This window comes from Otolemur garnettii, unplaced genomic scaffold (assembly GCF_000181295.1).
Source record: "Otolemur garnettii isolate 467f Iridium unplaced genomic scaffold, OtoGar3 scaffold00023, whole genome shotgun sequence".
Classification (NCBI taxonomy): domain Eukaryota; kingdom Metazoa; phylum Chordata; class Mammalia; order Primates; family Galagidae; genus Otolemur; species Otolemur garnettii.
In genome coordinates this window covers 7652131-7675011 of record NW_003852418.1, presented here as the reverse complement: position 1 = coordinate 7675011, position 22881 = coordinate 7652131, and the positions used below count along the sequence as shown (strand labels likewise).

General features: G+C 48.8%; 1 protein-coding gene across 1 annotated transcript; it reads right to left on the bottom strand.

The window, feature by feature from the left end:
• Window positions 1-1824: 1824 nt before the first annotated feature.
• Window positions 1825-7744, bottom strand: WFDC2 (WAP four-disulfide core domain 2). The gene is made up of 4 exons (XM_003787645.3): window positions 7640-7744; window positions 6909-7052; window positions 3982-4134; window positions 1825-1983 (listed from the first exon to the last, which is right to left on the bottom strand). Exons 1-3 carry the CDS (start codon window positions 7716-7718, stop codon window positions 3983-3985), a joined length of 375 nt encoding a protein of 124 aa, XP_003787693.1. The 5' UTR covers window positions 7719-7744; the 3' UTR covers window positions 1825-1983; window position 3982.
• Window positions 7745-22881: the final 15137 nt, after the last annotated feature.

The window sequence follows — 22881 nt, the reverse complement described above, 5'->3', positions numbered from 1 at the left end:
TCGCCGTAGGGTGAATATACTAACTATAGTTTATTGTATATTTTCAAAAAGCTAGAGGAGAGGATTTTGAATGTTCGCAACACACACAAAAAAGATAAATGCTTGAGGTGCTATATATGCTGATTTGATCATTACGAGTTGTATACACATATTGAAATGTCATTCTGTATCCTATAAATATGGATAATTAAATATGTCAACTAAAAATAAAAGGAGAAAAAAATAATCCTTGATTTAGGTAAGAATCATTCATTGGTGGAGGCTGAAACTAGTGGGTAAAATGTTGAAAAGCAAGAAGATTTTTACAGAGTCTCAAAGCATCTTCCTGCAAATATTCATTCCTTACCAAGCGGGAAATAGGAACTTGAGTAGAGAACCCTGGCAGGCACCACTGCACTCAGTGAATCCAAGTTAACATCTCCCATAACAAAACAAATCAATATCAGGTTCCTCATGGTGTGACCTGCACAAAGAACACAGTATCTTTTTTCTGTAGTATTCCTGCCAAAAATTGCATAGCATGGATCTAATTTTGAGGATATATCAAGCTAAGCTCAATTAAAAGACATTCTGTAAAAGTTAACTGGCCCTTAATTGTTAATGTCTGTGAAAGACCAAAAAAGATCCAGAAACTTTTCTGGATGAAAGAAGATTAAAGAGGTGTGATCACTGAGTGCTACGGCAGGATCCTGGATTTTCTTTTGTTGGAAAGAACCTTATTGAAAGAACTGGCGAAATCCAAATAAGGCCTGTAGCCAGGCTTCACCGGTGTGGAACCAAGTCACACAGCGCCCTGCACTCAGAAGGACCTTGCAGGTGGAGCGTAATTCACTGCGGGCATTGCATCGTCTTAAAATTTGAATTGGTGTTTTGTAAGCAGAGATCAAGGGGGCAGTGGAGCATGCTCTATGAGCCAGGCGCCTAGGCTCACCCAGCAATCCCACCTCTTGCTGTCTCCTAGGATAGGTCCTCTGCAGCCTGCTCTGTACCCCTAGGCACTCTGGCTTTGCTCAGCCTGCCACTGTCTACCTTCATCCCTTGGCCACTGCCACTTGAGTGGGATGGAGAAAGGACAGAGAGAGGAAGGATAGGATAGAGAGAGGGGAGGGGAAAGGGAGAAAGACTGGAAAGAAAAGAGACAGGGAGGGATGGAAGGAATCCAAGAGGAAGAGAGAAAGAGGAGAGTTAGAGACACACGTCGGAAAGAATACACAAGAAACGGATTGCTTTGTTTGTCTCCAGACAAAATAATTGGGTGTCTGGAGTGGAGGCAGGGAGTTACGGGTGAAAAGACGTTTTTTGTTGTATATCCTTTTCTTAACCTTTTGAATTTGGATCCCTATGACTATATTACTTATACAAATTACAACCTCAATTTAAAAAGTAAGAAAGGACTCTGATTTGGGCATCTTCTTTCTATGAGGTCACAGGCCTCTTGGAGTCTCGATCTGTAGCAGGGCACTGCTATGATCTGCTGTGAAGATTGTTTTGAGAAATCAGGTCTCATAAGCCAGTCCCCAGCACTGTGTCCGGCGCATAAGGTGCTGCTGCTGTTATCAGAACCTCAGCAACGAGTTGGAAGCATCCCATCACCTCTCTAAGCTTCAGTTTTCTCATCCATCATGCCGGGGAAATAAGGACCCACTTCCCAGGGTTGCTGTGAGCATTCTCCAGGAGAGACCTAATGCCTTTGAGAAGAATCCCTGACCCAATGGCCACTGCTTCACAGTTGTTCCCTCCCTGGACCTTGTACCTAGATGATTTGATTGCCCCCCACTTGCCCACCCACCTCAACCCAAGTCAGGGGAGACAAAAGACAGAATGTGCTGAAAGTGGTTACTTTATTGATTGGAAAAGGGAGATGGTGTGGGCAGCACAGTGGGGTATGCAGAGGCCAAAAAGAGGTGAGGGCAGCCAGGCTGGGGCCAGACATAGGGCCAGGCAGAAACGTCCCCTCCCCACGCCTCAGGCTGCAGGCTGGAGCTGGAGGAAGAAAATAATACCATCAACAACAGTATCTGGCATACTGGCTAAGAGCACCTGCAGCTTAAATCCCGACTGACTCCCCCACACCACCCCTCCTGCACACTCACAGCACAGCATGGCCTCACTGGGGCTCTTGCACTTTCCTACAGCTTCTAGATTCATCTTCTCTGCTTCAGACCATCCCCAGGGCACACCTGAGTATATCAGGGTCCTCACCGACGTGTGATTTTCCCGAGGGCCCATGGCCACTCATCTCCCTTACCATCTCCCGACCAACAGGCAGATCCACCACGACTTCATTCCTTAGGTTAAACTAGGATTTGCTGATCAAAGGGATTTTATAAGCCCGATAATTGTGGCTCTGGGAGGAGAAAAGGCTAGTTGTGTGTCAGAGCTGAAATTTGAACCTGGATCTTCCTGACCGCAAACATGCGGTCAGCACTCATGGAGGCAAGTGACAGCTGGCCTCAGGGGAGAGTCTGGCCCCAGGGAGACCACGGTCTCGGAGGCGCGAGAGAACACATCCCTTCTCAGGGCTTCCAATTTCTCACATGTAGACTATTGGATTCCATCAGTGAGCTTTGGGTTCCTTTGCTGAGAAATTGTTACAGGTAGCACATGGTGATGAGATTTCAACCCAAGGGCACTGCTGAGTCCTTGCTCATCCTGTTCCCTCTAGCTGAAACAGACTCCCCCTGCACTGCACCAGACTACCTCCCCTTTACTCTTCCTGTAGGGCTGGCTCAGGGTCACTTCTGGGAAGTTTTCCCCAACTGCCCCTGCACCATCCTCCCCCTGCCTAAGCCTGGTAATGTTCCTCCACAACACTCAGGGCTGAGAGCGTCACCCATCCATCTGCCTCAGCCTCTGGGCTGCTGGCTCTGGACAGAGACATGGTCTCCCTTCTGTCCCACAGCCAGCACAGAGCCCAGGGGGCCAACTAAGTGTTTTTGCTTCATTGTTTTATTTTTCCTTTAGTTCCTTCTACTGACTTTATGACTCAATAATGTTTTATTTTCAATTATATGGGAGGCTCCATGATCTAGTGCCAGCCCACTAGAGGTGTTGAGCCTTGGCCGGCCACAGAGTAAATACTTGACACGCCTCATACCCACTTTGGATGAACTGAAGTCAACTGATCTCAGGTGTGTCCTGCAAAGTTCTTTGATGAAGCTTTCTGCTGGCCACGCACAGAGCTTCCCACCACCCTAACCTCACTGGCCACTGTCCCTGTCTCCAGGATATGGCTGCCCTCCCCAAAACACAGCTACTTATCGCCCCCTTGCTTCCACAGTCACCTCCAAACAGGCTCCCTGCATCTGCCCCCGCCGTCCCCACACAGCAGCAGGAGCAGTCCCTTTCCAAAGGTGCCACATCTCCAGATCAACACCAAAGTCTTTACAATGGCCAATGTAATGGCCTTATGAGGCTTCAGGTGAGCTGCCCGCTCCCCCTTACCATCCGCTCTCTCTCCTTATGCCCTGCCCTGCTCATCCTGCAGTGTCCAGGGCTGTTCCTGCCTCTGTACCTGATGCCCCGCCCCCCAGCACATCCACTCCTCCTTCCTCATTTCCATCAAGTCATATCCAGATGCCACCTTCTGGGTGGGGCCTTCACTGACTGTCCCAGGTAAAAACCGCAGCACTGCTCCCTGCCCCATCCTTTTTACCCCCCTCTCTGCTTGCTTTTCCTCCTGGCACGATCTCCCTCCAACACACCACAAAATCGACTCTTTGCTTTGTTTATCATCCACTAGAACCCAGACCCTGGCAGGGAGAGTTTTTCATCTAATTTGCTCAGTCCTGGAACATGCCTAGCACCTAGGGTGGTGCATGGCACGTGACAGATGCCCAGCAGGTATTTGTCGAGTGAATGACGGTAAATAAAATGGAGATAGATGAGCAACCTTGTGTCCAGCTAGGTTTTCCTTCTTAACCTGCTGCAAGTCCCATCACACCTGGGCATCAATACATCTCCTCTCCCCCCTTCACCTACCTCAGAAGTTGGGTGTGGCACATGTCATCTTCCCGCAGCCATTGCGGCAGCATTTCATGTTGGTTTCACACTGGCTGTCCATGTCGCACTGGTTCTGGCAGAGGCCAAGCTGGGGGAAGCTACTGTTCATCTGTGGACAGGAGCCCTGCTTTTCTGGTAGAAAAAGGAACATGGGCAGGTAAGTGGAGGGATGTAGCATGGCCCCCAACTGTTCCCTACCCAGCTTCACGGACAGCAGAGCTGCCTGCCTGGGTCCTTCTCAGGAGGTCTGAGCTGCTCTCAAGGGGCCCGGGAAGATCTCCCTCCTGCTGCTCCTAAATGGTTCTAGAAGCACAGGACCTCAGTGTGAGTCCCCGCTCTGCTATTTTCTAATGTCGTGGCCCTAAGAGCCCCAGTTTCTTTAGGTTGGAATCAGTGCCACTGACATTATGGGGCTGTCGTAAAATAGTGGAGGCAAAGAGATCAATATTAATGTTATTTCTCCCTGAGAATCAAACCAGTCTGTAATAACAGGAAGTGATTCCGACAGTAAACACTTAATCAGCTCTAACTATGTGCAGCATTATATTAAGCACTTGACATATTTAACTCCTTTAATTCTCACCATATTTCTGAAAGAGAGGAGGGGTCTGTTACTATTTGCTCATGTTATAGATGAGAAAACTTAGGCACCAAGAGGTTAAGTAATTTGCCTAAGGTCATACAGGATTGAGGTAGGATTTGAACTCCAGGAAATCTGTGCACTGTGCACTGATCTCCAGGTATTAGTCAGCTATGTAAACTGTAGAGTGCAATGCACACATGAAGGGTAATACACTCACATCTTCTCTGTACTCACCCTTATGGACCCACTCCCAGTTATGATCACTCAGCACCATGGCCCTCACTCTTCCATGTACAAACAAAACCACACCCTTCCACTAACACACACATGTACACTAACAGCTAACACCGCAGAGGTGTGCCATTTACAATGCACTCTGTAAAAATCCATTATCTCCTTTCATCCTCACATCAAATATCTCCTTCATAGGGGACATTTCTAAACCTGGGGCACAGAGAGGTGAAGAGGGCACCAAACACCACTCCACTGGTCAGAGGTAAAATCAAGGGCCAGGCTTGGTGATTCACACCTGTAATCCTAGCACTCTGGGTGGCCCAGGCAGGAGGGTCGCTTTAGTTCAGGAGTTCAAGATCACCCTGACCAAGAGCAAGACTCCATCTCTAGTAAAAATAGAAAAATTAGGTGTTGCGGTGGGTGGGCACCTATCGTCCCAGCTTCTCAGGAGGCTGAGGCAGGAGGATAGCTTGAAACCAGGAGTTTGAGGTTGCTATGAGCTGTGATGCTACAGCACTCAAGCCTAAGGCAACAGAATTGAGACTGTCTCCAAAAATAAATTAATTTAAAAGAAAAAATAAATGTAAAACCAAGACCTGAGCGCAGCCTTCTAACTTCCATTGACGCACACAGACATACACACAGGTGCACACATGCAGTACACACCACCTCCTGAATCTGGGAGAGGGGAACCCCACATAGCCAAAAATAAAACACAGGCACAGAACTGGGCGATTATCTAAACAAGAGAACAGAAGTTCAAAGGGGTAAAGCAACTTGCTCAGGATCACACACCTAGAAAATGACAGAACTAGGATTCAAACCTCCAGGCTCCCTCCCTCCCTCAGGGGCCATCTGGCCTTGTCCCTCTTCCAGCCTCAGTTGGTCCTTCTGAGACAAGGGAACAAGCTCTTCATCCATCTGACAGCAAAGGTCCCTTCTTTTGCCTCGCCACCTCTCTCATCTCTTTGTCTGCCTCCTGCTTTCTCTCCCAATCTTCTGGGTCTCCTCTACTCCGGCCCAGCTTAGGAGCCTCCAGGCCCAGAAGCTGTCCCTGGTCGGCCAGTCTCCCCTGCACTTCCCTCCTCCCTGCTCATCCATGTCCGGGGGTGTCTGAATCACAAACTTTCCCAGACTGTGCTGGCATCTTCCAGGAAATGACCCAGGAGAAACGAAGGGGCTGTTTTCCGGATAAAGACCAGTAAAGACCAGCACAGTCACTGGTTCTCCCCAGGTCATATCCCTGCCTCTAATGCTGTTTTTCCCTCCGGAAAACGAAAAGATGTCTAAGGTCACAGCTTGGCGGACACACCTGCACTCTAGCAAATACCTTCGACGGAGCACCCAAGCTCTCTTTCACTCAGGGTGGAAGAGACTGTTCTAAAGATGAGCGAAGGGGGAGCAGGTGCTCGGGGAGGAGTCCTGACTTTCTCCAAACTACTCAAGCAGTAAGCGGGCAAGGCAAGCCCCTCGCAGTGACTCCTGTGGCCACGTGATGGCGGTGTGACCTTGGCCAAGAACATTTCTCTCCCTGACGCTCGCTTCCAGATCTTTAAAACCAGCCGAGCGCTCTCCTAAATCTGTCAAATCCCCTTCCGCCCGGACGCAGGAATCTAGGGAGTTTCGCCTGGCCAGGCGCTCCCAGTCCTTCCGCCCCAGGGCTGCGGGAGGCCCCCAGGGGAGGTGCCCTTGGGAAGGGTGAGTCCCAGGCCTCGGGACTCAAATACGACGCCAGCTCTGGCTTCCCCGCGGCCTCCAGCAGGCCTAGGAGGGAAGCTGCGCCCCGGGTCCCCGGGCTGCAACAATGTCTCGGCTGTGCGTGCCCGGAAGACCGTCATGCACCAGAGACTCGAATCTAGCTAGGGGTGGGGGACCTCCCTCCCTCTGACTGCGCTTCAGTGACGCCTTTGTCTCCCCTAGGGCAGGCGAGGGAGAGCCCGGGCGGATCTGGTTTCTTCCGCCTAGACTTTCCCAGGGGTCCCCAGGTCCAGGGGAGTCCCTCTTCTCGGGAGCCGGGCGCTCCCCCTTCCTCCCTTCCTCCCGGCTCGGCGCGGCCCCGCCCCAGCCCCTAGCCGGTCGCCGGGGTTACCATTGGGCATGGAGCAGATGAAGGCGCAGCCCGCCTGGCAGCACTTGAGATTGTCTTTGCACTCGCTGTCGGATTTGCACTCACTGGTGCACTTCGCCTTCTCGTCGAGGTGGGGGCACACGCCTGGTTTCTCTGTTCCTGTGCCTGGTAGGGGAGGCAGGGGACAATCAGAGGTGGGGCGTAGCCCCAGTCCCAGAGGATGCCCACCTCCTACTCCAAGGGCCCCAAATCTTAACTCCAAGGAATTCTGCCTGTGGACCTAACGGCTCCACCTTCAGGCCAAGGTCCCTGACTCCTGGACACTCGGGGATACAGGAGGTCCCTAACCTTTGGTCTCAGAATCCTCCAGTCTCGGTCTTTAGGGAACCCCGCCCGGCTGAGCATCTAGGCTCCTAGAGTCTAGGAGCTTTGGGTGTCCAGCACAGCACAGCACAGCACATCCCCTCCACCCCGCCCCCTGCAGCCACTAAGTATCTGCCTTCAACGCAGAGCCCCTCCCCCAAATTTCAGCCTTCAATTGTCTCCCCATCGCCAGCAAACTGGACCCCATCCCCTAGGCTCCGAGCGTCTCACTCTTAGTTGATAGGGGCCCCAAATTTTAGTTTTCATAGGTCTCCCCGCTTCCGCCTCAGGAATCTCCACCTCCCCAGCTCCCAGAAACACTACGCCTCTGCCTGGCTCGGTTCAGACGCTCGAGGCTCGCCCCACTGGCCTCCCCTTGCCCGGCTCACCTGTGACCGCGGGGAGGCCCAGCAGCAGCAGGCCTAGGAGGAGGGCAGCGGTGAGCGGGCCAAGGCGACAGGCAGGCATGGTGCTGCTCCGGGGCGGGGTGCAGGTGTGAGCGGCCGCCAAAGTAGGGGTATTTAACTGCGCGCGGGGGGCGGGGGGCAGGGGGCGGGGCCGAGCAGGAGCGGGAGGGGGGCGGGGGGGGTAAAGGGCTCAGCGGGCGGGCTGCCACCTCAAGCCATTTCACAATCCCCTGGGATCAGGTGTCACTCTTGGCTCTGGTGGGAACCAGGAACCTTAGCAGCTTCCAGGCCGGGAGCAGCTCGACCAGCTGCAGCTGGACCTTGGTCCAGTCCTCTCTCCCTTCCTCCTGGGGCCTGAGGGAGAGGCAGCGGGAGGGGCGGGCCCAGGCCAGGGTTCCTGGGTTTCCATTCCAAGACTCTGGGGTCTCTCTGGTCGGGTGTTGAGAAAGAAAGAGGATTAAGGGGCTGGATTTGAAGTCAGCCTGATAGAGCAGTGTAGATGCCCCTTTAGGGATTAGTGATGCAGGGCTAATGCAGGGATACAGTGCACACAGTAGGGGCTATGTAAAGAGCAGTTGTTATTAATAAAACCCATTTGACAGAAAACACGCCTATGAAGGCGAAACACCTCAAAGACTCGAGCCCTTTGGGTGTGTGTTTCTCTCTTCCTCTCTCTGTCACACCAACACTGGATCCGGGGTGACTGTGCCAGGCTTTGCAGACACTCCTTGTCTTACGGAGTCACCCCAGCAAACCTATGTATGACCTGAGAAGAAGGATTTTCATCATCCCAATATGGCAAATGAGTTGGATGCCAGAGGTTTAGGACCTCACTTCCACCCCGAGGTGCTACCCAAGACTGCACCGCCGAGGTTGTGAACCCAGGTCTCTTTCCCTCCTAACCCTTTTTTCTCCATTTTACCATAAATATTTGCTGGGTGCCTGTTATGTGGGACATGAAGAGCAAGACACTTGGTGAAGAGAAAGTAATCAAAGGGAGTCCTCTGGGTTTGAGTCCCCTTCACCACTTGCCACCTGAGGAGCCCCAGATGAATTCTTTCCCTCTCTGAGCTGTCATTTTGTCATCTATAAAAATGATGAGAACATGAATGGAATGTTCCTGCCACGGAACCGCTGTGGACTCATTGAGAGCACTGAGAGTAGGTCCACACGGATTGGCATGGGAACTCCAGGTCTGGCACATAAGGGGTGCTGGGCAAATGGCTGTGAGTGCTCCATAAACGATGAGTGTCTACTGTGACCAAGGAGACTGATACATGTATACCAAGCTTTAGAATCCAGGGAGGTAAGTGCCAATACAGGGTTACCCAGGGAGTTAGATAAGAGGTGCCTTCAAACATCCACTTTGTGCCAATGGTTTCAAATCCTGGGAGCCCCAGGAGCTTTGCCCCTGGTGGCTAGAGGTGGTCTGGGGCAGTGATCACTGGGATGACAGGTGAGGAGGATTTGGAGATATGAGAATATCCATCCACTGACCACACAGACGGATGCTGGTAAAAGACACCGAGAATGCTGCCTCCAGTTTCCCCTGCCCAGCCTGGGAATGGAGACATGCCGTTGTCGGGAGGGGCTGTTTGCTCTGATCTGAGAGAACAGTCAACAGGAATGAGAGCGTGAGCCAGGTGGGGACACAGTCCTGAGCAGGCTCCTGAAACCCAGTCTGGGGCACAAAGAGGACAATTTGTGGAGCAGCAGGTTTTAGCCTGTGGATCGAGCTGGCTACTGGACATTCAGCCCTTGGCACTGCTGCCAACAGCTTTCTCTCAGGACCTGTCCAGTCCCCCCTCCCCCAGGAAACTGCCCAGGCCCTCTGAGCTCCTTGCTGATTGGCCATTATAGGAATGTGGATTAGCACCAGGCTGAGAGATCGGGGTGGGGTAGAAAGATGGAGAAGAAAATTTTATCAGTCAATCGCATTGGATTGAGCTTTGGTGGTGCCAAGCTCTGTGCTCGGTATAGACATACATATGCTGTTTATGAAAATAAAAAGGGCAAAGGCTTTGGCCAGGCACAGTGGCTCATGCCTGTAATCCTAGCACTCTGGGAGGCCAAGGCAGGTGAATTATTTGAGCTCACGAGTTTGAGACCAGCCTGAGCAAAAAGCAAGACCCTGTCTCTACTAAAAAAAAAAAAAAAAAAAAAAAACAGGCAAGAAGATCGCTTGAGCCTGAGTTGGAGGTTGCTGTGAGCTATGATACCACAGCACTCCACCTTGAGACTCTGTCTCAAAAAGAAAAAAAAAAAAAAAACAGGGCAGAGGCTTTAGAACCAAATGTATACGGTTCTCAATCAAGGGTTGACCACGTTCAGGCTACATGACTCAGCAGAACATTTGACTTTGGGGAGCTTACATTTTCTTCTTCCATAAAATGGGTATATCCTGTCTTGTTGGATTATTATAAGGATTAAAGGGAAAAGCATAAACCAGAGGTTGCAAATCTGGGTAGAACAAATATTACTATCACTCACACAGTATATTTTAAAATTTTAAATTAGTGGCCAAGATTCAAAAGTGGAGGGATTTCACATAAGAAATAAATCTCTAGCTTCTCTTGGAAAAAATAAAAGATGTGGCTACACAGTCCTACAATCTCACATAGCAACCTCAGCCAGAGCAAAGGGTCTCAAAACCGAGTATGAATCAGAGGGTTTGTTAAAACACAGACTGCTGGATCCCCACCCCTCGAATTTTGATTCAGTAGGGCTAACCCAAGATTATGCCTTTCTAATAGGTGTTGCCCAACCAGGTTCATCTGCCCACTCCCCAAAATTAAGCCAATACCTAGAGACAGCAGGGTTTATAGCAGAGAAAGAGTTTATTCCACATAGTGCTAAGTGGGAAATGGGAGGCATTTCTCAAATCTGTCTCCCCAGGAACTGGGGGGACAGGGTTTTGAAAGACAGTTTGGTGGGCAAAGGATTAGGCAATCAAGGTCTGCTAACTCTGCTGGGTTCGGGGTGGAACCATCAGTCCCTTGGTATGGGCCACTGGGTTCAGCTAATCCACTGGAATGCAATTCCTGGGGGGCAGGGGAGAGTTGGCCAAGACCAGTGAGTCAGTGCCTTGGTCTGGATGGGTCAATCTGGTCCGCTGGAATGTAGGAACTGGAAGAGATCTCAAAAAATCCCCTTAGGTTACTTACAGGTGATGTTATCTAGGGAGAAAAAGAGAAAAGTTAAGAATCTTTACAACCACCAGCTATGCCTCTAGGGTAGCAATTACAGAGAAGCAAAAAGGGCCAACAGGTGACTGACTGTTATCAATCAACGGAGACAGTGGATGATCATCATCATTATTTTAGCTAAACCTATAAACCTGTTCCTTCACAGAGGTTTGGGGCCCTTACTCTAGATCTTGCCTTGCGCCCCTTCATCAATTTGTAACGGCCAATTTGTATAGGTGGTTTCACGGGTTTCCACCCAATGCTGTTCAAGCCACCCCACTTTGAAAACCATGACCTAGAGCTAAGCATTGCTTTCTTTTTATGAGAGAAGTATTCCCCCCAGTTTCCCATAATCCCCACCTTTCTTTATTGTTTCTCATCCCAGAACCACCCCCATCCCCACACCAACTACTTCCATTCACAGGACTAGCCTGGACCCAGAAGGGCATTTAAATCCGTGACCTCTGGGGTGGGTGCACAGTAAGTGTTCTGTAAGACGTAGCTTGTTATTTAACAATCTTGTGGAAGAAGTATTATTATTATTCCCATTTAACAGGTAAAAAAACTGAGATTCAGCTAGGGAAAGTGTCTTGCCTGGAAGCTGGCAAATCGCAAGGACGATACTTGCCAAATGACTCACGTTGTCCCAGTTATTTCAGTATTACACTCTCACAAAACACACATAGTCGGGTGGTGCCGGTGGCTCAGTGAGTAGGGCGCCGGCCCCATATACTGAGGGTGGCGGGTTCAAACCCGGCCCCAGCTGAACTGCAACCAAAAATAGCCGGGCATCATGGCAGGGACCTGTAGTCCCAGCTACTGGGGAGGCTAAGGCCAGAGAATTGCCTAAGCCCAGGAGTTGGAGGTTGCTGTGAGCTGTGTGACATCATGGCACTCTACCAAGGGCAACAAAGTGAAACTCTGACTTAAAAAACAAAACAAAACAAAAAAAACCACACACACACATAGTCACTCACACACATCTACTTGAGGTTAACATAGATGATAGCTTCCAAAAATCTGGACACGACTTCGTGAGTATAAAATAGTATTTATCAAGGAAGAGAAGGAAGAAAGGAGTTAGAAGGAAAGAAAAGCAGGTTTATAGCGGGAGGTGATGTTAGCTGCAGACGCGCCTTCCCTAAAATGACTATAAACAAGTTCACAGTGGAGATTCAAGAAGTCTCCAGGAACAAGCAAGATGTCTTTAGCCATTTAATGGGGCCTCTCCTTCTGAACTATTGGACCCAATGAAACTTCCTTTCATTCCCTGGAAACCTCTCTCTTCGGTTAGACTGGCTATTTTGTTGTGTCACCTAGCATCCGTTTGTCCCTTTTTCTGATAAAGCACCCTGATTCTGTTTTGAGGGGGATAACTCTTCTTCCACTCAGGACAGGTGGGGCAGAGGGGACTGTCAATCAAAGTGCTGCAGGATGGCTCGGCGCCTATAGCTCAACCGGCTAAGGTGCCAGCCACGTACACCTAAGGTGGCGGGTTCGAATCCCCAGCCCGGACCCGCCAAACAACAATGACGGCTGCAACCAAAAAATAGCCGGGCGTTGTGGCGGGCGCCTGTGGTCCCAGCTACTTGGGAGGCGGAGGCAGGAGACTCGCTTGAGCCCAGGAGTTGGAGGTTGCTGTGAGCTGTAATGCCATGGCACTCTACCCAGGGGGACAGCTTGAGGCTCTGTCTAAAAAAAAAAAAAAACAAAGTGCTGGAGGATGAATCACCGAAGACCTGAGAGGTTCCCCCTTGTTTACCATCCTTTCCAAGCTGTGTTTCTTTTTTTTTTTTTGAGACAGAGTTTCACTTATTAACCCTTGGTGGACTGCCGTGAAGTCACAGCTCACAGCAATCCCCCAATTCCTTGGGCTTAGGCAATTCTCTTGCCTCAGCCTCCCTCAGCTGGGACTACAGGCGCCCGCCACAGCGCCCAGCTATTTTCTTGTTGCAGTTAGGCCGGAACTGGGTTTGAATCCATCACCCTTGGTATATGGGGCCGGTGCCCTACTCACTGAGCCACAGGGGTCACCCCCCAAGCTATGTAGCAGTAGAATCCAACCCTGGCTAACTTCAAGGTATTATTGGAAAGGGAGAATGGATGCCCACTACATCCCCACATCATTTTACTGAATTCCTTCTTGCTTACCATAGCCAGAGTTGGTTTCTGTTGCTAGCAACCAAAAGGATCTAACCCTATACCAGGGTTACCACCAGGTCCTCATTTCAAACCCAATGGCCTATTCTCAGCCCTCATCTTCCTCTAACTTACACCTAAGGTCCTTATGTCATAAATGCAATAATGCTCAAACCAAATGCTTTACACACACACAAAATTTTTTTCCAGCTTGGCGCCTGTAGCACAATGGTTACAGCGCCAGCCACATACACCGAAGGTGGCGGGTTTGAACCCGGCCCAGGACAGCTAAACAACTGCAACCACAACAACAAAAATAGCTGTGCATTGTGGCAGGCACCTGTAGTCCCAGCTACTTGGGAGGCTGAGGCAAGAGAATCCCTTAAGCTCATAGTTGGAGGTTACTGTGAGCTGTGACACCACAGGACTCTATTGAAGGTGATATGGTGAGACTCTGTCTCAAAAATAAAAAAGTAAAAATTTCCATGTGATCTCGGCACAAAAAAAAAAAAACATGAAAAGCAGAACTTCTCTATTTGAAACCAAATAACATTCCTGTCTCCATGCTAATTCCCTGACTGTAAACTTTATTGAATCTGCTTTGCCTGCAGGATAAAGGCTGTGCTCCTTTGCCTGCCCTTTTGACTTATGCCAACTTTTATATGCAGCCACATCCCTCATTCCCTGCCATACAAGCCTTCCATGGGGCTCACTGTTTCAGCAGACATCCACTAACACCCAAGCAAGAACCACCAGCTGGGGGCCAGGGATGGTGTCTTACACCTGTAATCCTAGCACTCTGGGAGGATCCTTTGGCTCAGGAGTTTGAGATCAGCCTGAGAAAGAGGAAGACTGTCTCTACTAAAAATAGAAAAATTACCCAGATACTGTGTCAGGTGCTAGTAGTCCCAGCTTCTCAGGAGGCTGAGGCAGGAGGATCGCATGAACCCAGGAGTTTGAGGTTGCTATGAGCTAGGCTGACACCATGACACTCTAGCCTGGACAACGGAGTGAGACTTTGTCTAAAAAAGTAAAGAAGAAGAACCACCTGCTGATCCATGTCAACTTAAAGGACCACAAGAGACAATGATAAATTATTGTTTTAAGTCACTAAGTTTTGGGGTGGTTCATTACACAGCAATAGATAACCAGAACAGTATTAACAGTATTAAATTAGACTCATACTATCTAGGGAAGAAAATAAGCAAATAAATTAGTAAATCAAAAATATCATTGCAGATACAGATAAATGCAATAAAGAAAACAAAGTAAGTCCAGGTAATTGTAAGTCTGGGGTCAGAGGGACCAGGAAAGGGGTCTCTGAGGAGGTGGTACATGCTCTGAGATTTGAACGATGTATGACCTCTATCCCGACCATCATCTGGGGGCCGAGGATTGTAAAAAAAGGTTAAAATAAGTTTAAAGGCCCTAAGGCAGGTGGATGCCAAGAACAGTGAGAAAACCAGTGTGGCTGGAACAGATGGAGACTGGTAGATGAAATCAAACAGCTAAGCAGGAAGGACATCGTGAAGAGCCCTGAAGCCTGGGACCAGTGGGGTAGATGTCTTCTCAGTGCAGTGGGAAGATAGGGGCTAGTTTCAGCTGGCAGGTTGGGGGACAAAATCATCTGATTTATAAGTTGTTTTTTTTTTTTCCCAAAGCCTCACTCTCTTGCCCAGGCTAGAGTGCCATGGCCTCAGCCTAGCTCACAGCAACCTCAAACTCCTGGGTTCATGCAATCCACCTGGCTCAGCCTCTTGAGTAACCAGGACTACAGGCACCCACCACAGTGTCTGGCTGACTTTTCTATTTTTAGCAGAAATGGAGTCTGGCTCTTGCTCAGGCTGGTTGCAAACTCTTGAGCTCAAGCGATCCTCCTGCCTGTCCACCCAGAGTGCTGGGATTATAGGCATGAGGCACTGTGCCTGACCTGATTTATAGTTCTTTCAAATCCCCCTGTCTGCTCTGAAGGACAGAATATAAGAGGACAGCTATGAAAACCAGACCAGTAGTAAGGGAGTTTTTGCGGTTGACTTAGCAAATAATTGACGATAGTGGTTCCTTTTATCAAGCAAAGGATGATGAATGACTTGGTACTGGTCAGTCCATCACGTCTGGAGACAAGCTTCATTTATAAGACCTGCCACCCTAAGATAAAGTAACAGGGAGAGGCTGTGTGGTTACTGACTCATCTGTTAGCAGGAAGCCAACCACATTTTTCTGGTCCTTCCTGAGATAGAAAAGATGGGGACCCATATAACTGCCATGAAATCCATATTCCATCCCAAAGGAAAACAAACTGGAGATGCATGAGATCTTCCCAGCTTGAGGCCGAGAATGATGTGGCAGTTTTTAAACAAGACAAAAAAAAATTTGATATTCCTCCTATTGAGAAGTGGGATCTGTATGTCTTACCCTTGAATCTGGGAAGGTTTGTGATTGCTTCAACTAACCGTACATAACAGATGCTATGTGACTTCCAAGTCTAAGTCATAGAAAATCACATAGTTTCTACCCTTTTTACTGGAACACTAGTTCTTGGAGCCTTGAGCTGCAATGGAAGAAATCTGACTAGCCTGAGGTGGCCATGTTGTAAGGAAGCCCAAGCTATATGAAGAGGCCACATGTAGGCACTCTAGTCAGCAGTCCCAGTTCAGCCCAGGCTTTCAGCCATCTCAAGCTAGGTGCCAGACACGAATGAAGAAGGCATCAGATGTCCAGCCCCCCAATATTTAGTCACCCCCAGCCCTTTGAGTCTTCCCAGCTAAAGCCTGAAACATCACAGAACAAAGACAAACCATTCCCACTCTTTCCTGTCCAAAATTCTGGCCCATGGCTGGCACAGGTGCTCACGCCTGTAATCCTATCACTCTGGAAGGCCTATAGTGGTTGTGGCAGGTGCCTACAGTCCCCTATAGTGGGGAGGCTGAGGCAAGAGGACTGCTTGAGCCCACAAGTTTGAGGTTGCTGTGAGCTATGATAAACAGCACTTTACCCAGGGTAACAGAATAAGACTCTGTCTCAAAAAAAAAAAAAAATTCTGACCCATAGAATCCAAGAGCATAATAAAATAATTCTATTGTATATCAGTTTTAGGATGATATTCTATGCAGCAATAAATAACTGGACCAGGTAGAAAATGTTGGCAGGATTTTTTATAACCTGTTGGACCCATGAGTAGACTAACTCAATATAGAATAGGCTGTAAAATTAGAATTGGCTCAAATTTATTGAAGCAATCACAAACCTGCTCAGATCCAAGAGAAGGAGGTATAGACCCCACTTCTCAATAGGAGGAGAATCAAACAATGTGTTATCATGTTTAACAGACCACTCTCCCTGGTCTCCATGGGGTGAGAGACTGTAACAGACATTCCCACATATCTACCCAATGGCTATTCCTTTTTCCTCCTTACAAAAGCAAGCAAGCAAACAAACAAACAAAAAACCCTCAATCTTATGTGTGGCAACAAAGACCCTGCTAAAAATACAGGATCTCCCAGTCTCCTTTGCAGCTAAGAGTGGTCACATGACACAGTTATAGCCAATGGGACATAGGCTGAAGTTCCTGATGATCTCAATGTCCAAATAAAAAGATAAAGACTTAAGGCAAGAACCTTGAAGGGAGTGATGCCTGTGGCTCAGTGAGTAGGGATCCGGGCCCATATACCAATGATGGCAGGTTCAAACCCGGCCCAGCCAAACTGCAACAAAAAATAGCTGGGCCTTGTGGCAGGTGCCTATAGTCCCAGCTACTCAGGAGGCTGAGGCAAGAGAATCGCCTAAGCCCAAGAGCTGGAGGTTACTGTGAGCTGTGACGCCACTGCACTCTACCCAGAGTGACAAAATGAGACTCTGTCTCAAAAAGAAAGAAAGAGGCTTGAAGGGTCTTCCTTCTTTTTATTTATTTATTTCTTTGCCAAGGCTCAAAGTCTCAAGCTGTTGTCCTGGGTAGAATGCCCAGGGGGCATTCTTGCATTCTCACAGCAAACTCAAACTCTTGGGCTCAAACAATTCTTTTGCCTCGGCCTCCCAAGTAGCTGGGACCACAGGTGCCCACCACAACACTTGGCTATTTTTTTGGTTGCAGTTGTCACTGTTGTTTTAGCTGGCCCAGGCTGGGTTCAAACCTGCCGGCCTCAGTGTATGTGGTCAGCGCCCCCCACCCCCGCACTGAGCTACAGGCACTGCCTGGTCTTCCTTCTTTTTACTTGAAATGGAGACATGATGCCTAGAGGAACAGCAGCCATCGTGTGAGCATGAGGTGACAAGCATGAGGACAAAGGCTTTCATGAGCTGTAATGCCAAAACCTTCTGGTCGGCACCAGTGAGAAGTAAACCAGCTGTAGACTACCCATCCCAGAAAGTGTCTTGCATAAGAAAATGAAACCCTTTCTTTAACCCTCAGTCAGATTTTCCATTGTTCACAGCCACTTTACTAAATTGCTTGGAGACTTTGTTTCCTGCAGCTGCTATAACAAAATGCCCCAAACTGGGTGGCTTAAACAACAGAAGTTCATTCTCTCACAGTCCTGGAGGTCAAAAGTCCAAGATCAAGGTGTTAGTAAGGTCAGTTCCTTAAGGCTATGAGGAAGAGTCTGTATCCTGCCTCTCCACTAATTTCAGAAGTTTTCTGGCAATCCCTTTAGTTCCTTGGCTTATAGGGTTTTTTTTTTTTTTTGAGACAGAGCCTCAAGCTATCCCCCTGGGTAGAGTGCTATGGCATCACTGTTCACAGCAACCTCCAACTCCTGGGCTCAAGCGAGTCTCCTGCCTCAGCCTCCCAAGTAGCTGGGATCACAGGCACCTACCACAACACCCAGCTATTTTTTGGTTGCAGCCGTCATTGTTGTTTTGGTGGGCCCAGGCTGGATTCGAACCCGCCACCTTAGGTGTATGTGGCTGGCGCCTTAGCCACTTGAGCCAAGGTGCCAAGCCGGCTTATAAGATTTTTACCCCAATTTCTGCCTTCATTATCACATGGCGTTCTCCCTGAATGCATGTCTGTCTCCAAATTTTCTCTGCTTATAAGGACAACAGTCACGTGGGGTTAGGGACCACCCTATGACCTGATTTTAATTTGATTGCTTCTGTACAGACCCTATCTCCCAATGAGGTCTGGACACTGGACTTTGATGTATGAATTTGGGGGGTAAACAGTTCAACCCATAACAGAGAATAAGAACATTGCTCTGTATTCTTGGCTTAAAATGAGTCCGGTTTCTCTCGACTGACCCAGCTGTTAGTCTCCTCTCTTGACAGCAGCTTTGATTGAGTCTGATGAGTGGAGGGAAGAGGGTTGCCCTTAGGCTCAGCCCTGCTGACCAATTTCTCTGCCAGTACCTGGGCCTTGCCTCCGGCAATCTGTCTATAACCAAATGACTCATCTCTTCTCTTAGATGAGAATCACTCATCACGCTATCAGCAAGTAAGTCTATGTGTCTATTTTCTCCATGGGACGGCGGTTTCCCCAAGAACAGGTACCAGGGTTGATTCCCCGTTGAGTAGAAGAGTCCAGCTCATGCCATGATCTCAACTCCTAGAATCTACAATCAGACTCCCTCAAACATTCACATTTGCCTGACTTGGTCCTGTACAAACCTGTAGGCATCTAACCAGCATTTGTGAGCACCTGCTGTATACCCACATGTTGCCAAACATGGGCAGCGCCATGCAGGAGTTTTGTGAAGAGACAAGTAAACACAATGACAGTGAAGTTCTTGCATTTCACACGAGGAGAGGGGTACAATGCACAGAATTGGGGGTACTCACCCAGGGAAAGGTAGGCAGGGCTTTCTGGGGGTGCAGAGCCCAGGCTGAGTCCTGAAGAAGAATAAACCGTTTTCTTGTCAGTTGAGAATGGGAGAGAGCACCAAATGGGAGAACAGTATAAGCCAAGACTTGGAGGGATTAAGGGTGGTAAATGGTTTGGGGTTTTTTTTTTTTGCAGTTTTTGGCCGGGACTGGGTTTGAACCCGCCACCTCCAGCATATGGGGCCGGCACCCTACTCCTTTGAACCACAAGTGCCACCCAGTAAATGGTTTTTCATGCCTGGGAAAAGTGTTGGAGAAGAGAGAAGAGACCAGACAGATGCAAGACTTTGCTTTGGTTCTTCTGGCAGGTGATGTCGAGACAGAGTCAGGAGGAATAGCAGGAAGGCTGTTGCAGGATGGGGGAGAGGTGGCCAGGCTGAGGCAACGGCCCTGGGATGGAGAAGGATGGCTGAATCTGAGAGTAGATGGGGCTTTTCTGCCTCCTTGTCCTCTTTTCTGTTGGTTTCCCAAAGTACCCCTCCTAGCGTGCCATGCACCTGAGGCCCCAATGCAGGTAATGGCTTTTGCCATTGGAGAGACAATAAATATTCAGGTCCAGTAGAGGAGACCAAAGTATCCCAAGGCCTGAAATCCAGCTGCAGAAAGAAGAAACTAAGGCATTTTATTTCAGAGACTCAGGAGGGGTAGGCAATGAGCAAACACGTGTTGACTCCTACAGGTGTTGGGGACAGAGTGACCGTTAAGACATAGCCCCGGCCTTTGAGGTCAGAAGTCTCAGTGGGGGAAAAGTCGAGACAAGGAAACAGGCGGTTTCTGGTAAGAGATTAATTCTAAAGAATGTCTAAGTGCTGTAGGTGGCAACAGAGGGGAATTGTTCCCTCTGCGTAGGGAAACTGTGGGCAGAGGAAACAGCATCTAACTTCACTTGAACATGTGGGGAAGGCATTCTCCACCCGGCTTAGAAAACGGAGGAAAAGATTGTGCAAGTTCGTATTTACCCAACCCGAGAAGTCCCGCGGCTGGAGAGAGGAAGGTAGACTCATTCATGCAGGCAAGGGGAAGGAACCAGCCCCAGGCTACATTTTTACTGTTTTTATGAAACAGGAGACAGAAAAATAAATATTTATAACATACTTTGAAAATATAAAGAGTAACAACACAGCCAACAATTGTGAAATTAACAAGCATGCTGGACCTGTGAGGGCATCGAGACCTCTTTGAGTTCCTCCAAGTCTCTCCCTCGCCATTTCTTTTCCTTCCCCCTCAGACAGCGCCAACAACTTGAATTTTGTGCTTCTTAGTTCCTTGCTGTGCTTTACAGTTTACCCACATACGTGTTTGGCCCTGAACAACATGTTTAATATATTTATTTGATGGGCGGCGCCTGTGGCTCAGTGGGTCGGGGGCCGACCTCATACACCGAGGGTTCAAACCCAGCCCCGGCCAAACTGCAACAAAAAAATAGCCGGGCGTTGTGGCGGGCACCTGTAGTCCCAGCTACTCGGGAGGCTGAGGCAGGAAAATCGCCTAAGCCCAGGAGTTGGAGGTTGCTGTGAGCTGTGATGCTACGGCACTCTACCGAGGGCGATAGGCAATAAGGTTGAGACTCTGTCTCTTAAAAAAATAAAAAAGTAGTGATTTAAGCATGAAATTGACAAACATGAAGTAGTAACTGAGGCATGTCATTTTTTTTTTTTTTTTTGACACCACAGCACTCTGGCACTCCACTGAGGGCAACAAAGTGAGACTCTGTCTCTACAAAATATACATATCTACTTATTTATTTATTTGACATTTTTCTTTTTCTACCCTTTGAATTCTAAATATTCTAAGAATTCTAAAGTCTTTTGTCTTCGTGGGTTTCGTTCCATTCTCTGGCATTTCAGCTGACGCTCCTTTATCAGGCCTTGCTTCTCTTTCTTGTTTTTTACATTTATCAGTTTGCCATAAAAGATGCGAATCAGAAACAGCCAAATGGAAGAAATGTACAGAGGCAAGGGAAGATGACAGGGAAAGATGGGGTGAGCAGGTGACCCTGGTAAATAGACGTGCTGAGAGAACTCCTCCATCCTCCGTGGCTGCCACAATTGGAGTAGCTCCGAAGGCGCTTCCTTGCTTCCTTTCTGTTTTGTGTTTTTTAACTGTGAGCTCAGGTGCATTAGAACTTTATCTGTGGGACTTCTTTGATACCTAAAATAGGTAGATAACGAAAAGGTAGATTCTTCTGGGAAAACCATTTCTGCCAGGCTTTTGAAGACACAACGGAACCAGGACTTCTTTATTTTATTTTTATTTGTTTATTTATTTATTCTTTTTTTTGAGACAGTCACTTTGTGGGCCTGGGTAGAGCGCTGTGGCATTGTAGCTCACAGCAACCTCAAAATCTTGGGCTTAAGCAATTCTCTTGTCTCAGTCTCCCAAGTAGCTGGGACCACAGGCACCTGCCACAATGCCCAGGTTTTTTTTTTAGAGATGAGGTCTCACTCTGGCTGGTCTCGAACTCCTGCGGTCAGGGCAATCCACCTGCCTTGGCCTCCCAGAGTGCTAGGATTACAGGGGTGAGCCACCACGCCCAACCACCCAGGACTTCTTTAAACCGAATTTGCAACTTGAGGTTTCCCAGATCACATGTTTATTGTGCTCTGAAGCTCAAAACCCACCAGCGAGACAAATAAGAGGTACAGCAATAACACCCCACCTCCCAGATACTGAGTCTCCCCCTTTATGCCCTGTGGGATCCAGCCAGCTAGGACACCCTGATCCCCAGCCAAAGAGTTTCTGGGCCATATGCCTGGGGCCTTGAACTCCACTTTGCACTTTGCTCTTCCCTGGACCCTAGAAGTTGGCTGAGTAGAGGTTCAGTAGGAATCCTGCCCCCACTTTTTTTGCTGTGTGACCCTAGCAAGTCGCTGAACCACTCCAAATGCCTAGTTTTCTTCTGTAGTGTGGAAATGTGGAAGGAGCGTGGGAGAAGAAACAAGGCAGTGTTCTTCTTCTCTGTTGCCTGGGTAGTCTCTCCATAAAGGGTATTTTCCTTGCAGGATGAGGTGGAATGTGATTTTAGTTGATTACTTACCCTGTGTCGGGCACTCATCTAAGAAGCTTATATGGGACAGCTCCTGCAACCTCCCACCTCTTTGCAGGTGGAGAACCCAAGGTTCCCAGAGAAAGCAGTTGGTCTGAGTCTTGCAGCTGGTGCCAGCAAAGCCAGAATCACACTCTGATCCTTCTGACACCAAAGCCTGTGCTCTGGCCTACTCTGCAGTCTAACACCACCTCCCTGAGAAGGAGGAGCAGTGTTGGAATGCTCCATCTCCACTCGCCAGGTGCCTGTGTTTGAAAGAGGCAGCACGTGGTGCCATCCCAACAGGTATGGGGGGAACATCCAGGAATGCAAACCTAGATTTAAGCTCTGAGTGTTGACTGTCAATCTAATGTGTGTGTGTGTGTGTGTGTGTGTGTGTTTTCAGTCTCACTCTGTCACCCTTGGTAGAGTGCTGTGGCATTGTAGCTCACAGCAACCTCAAACTCCTGGGCTTAAGCAATCCTCTTGCCTCAGCCTCCCGAGTAGCTGGGACTACAGGCCTCTGCCACTAGGCCCAGGTCTTGAACCCGTGCCCTCAGGCAATCCACCCACCTTGGCCTCCCAAGGGATTACAGGTGTGAGACACTGTGTCCTGCTGCTGTCAGTCTGATTACCATTGTAATTATATGGGAAGATGAATCACAGACAGGGTGTATAAACATAATGGAGGCAGGTAGAAAAGAAAGCTATCTTCAAATTAAAGCAGTAGTGATGGGCAGGACCTGTGGCTCTGTGAGTAGGGGGCTGGCCCCATCTACGGAGGGTGACAGGTTCAAACCCAGCCCTGGCCAAACTGCAACAAAAATAGCCGGGCATTGTGGTGGGTGCCTGTAGTCCCAGCTACTCAGGAGGCTGAGGCAAGAGAATCGCCTAAGCCCTGGATTTGGAGGTTGCTGTGAGCTATGATGCCACAGCACTCTACCGAGGGCGATAGGCAATAAAGTGAGACTCTGTCTCTTAAAAAAATAAAAAAGTAGTGATTTAAGCATGAAATTGACAAACATGAAGTAGTAACTGAGGCATGTCATTTTTTTTTTTTT

Coding starts and splice junctions, on each gene's coding strand:
- WFDC2 (XM_003787645.3), bottom strand. CDS start 7,718: ATGCCTGCCTGTCGCCTTGGCCCGCTCACCGCTGCCCTCCTCCTAGGC. Junction 7,053..7,639: donor GGGCCTCCCCGCGGTCACAG/GTGAGCCGGGCA, acceptor CTCCCCTACCAG/GCACAGGAACAGAGAAACCA. Junction 4,135..6,908: donor CATCTGCTCCATGCCCAATG/GTAACCCCGGCG, acceptor TTTTTCTACCAG/AAAAGCAGGGCTCCTGTCCA.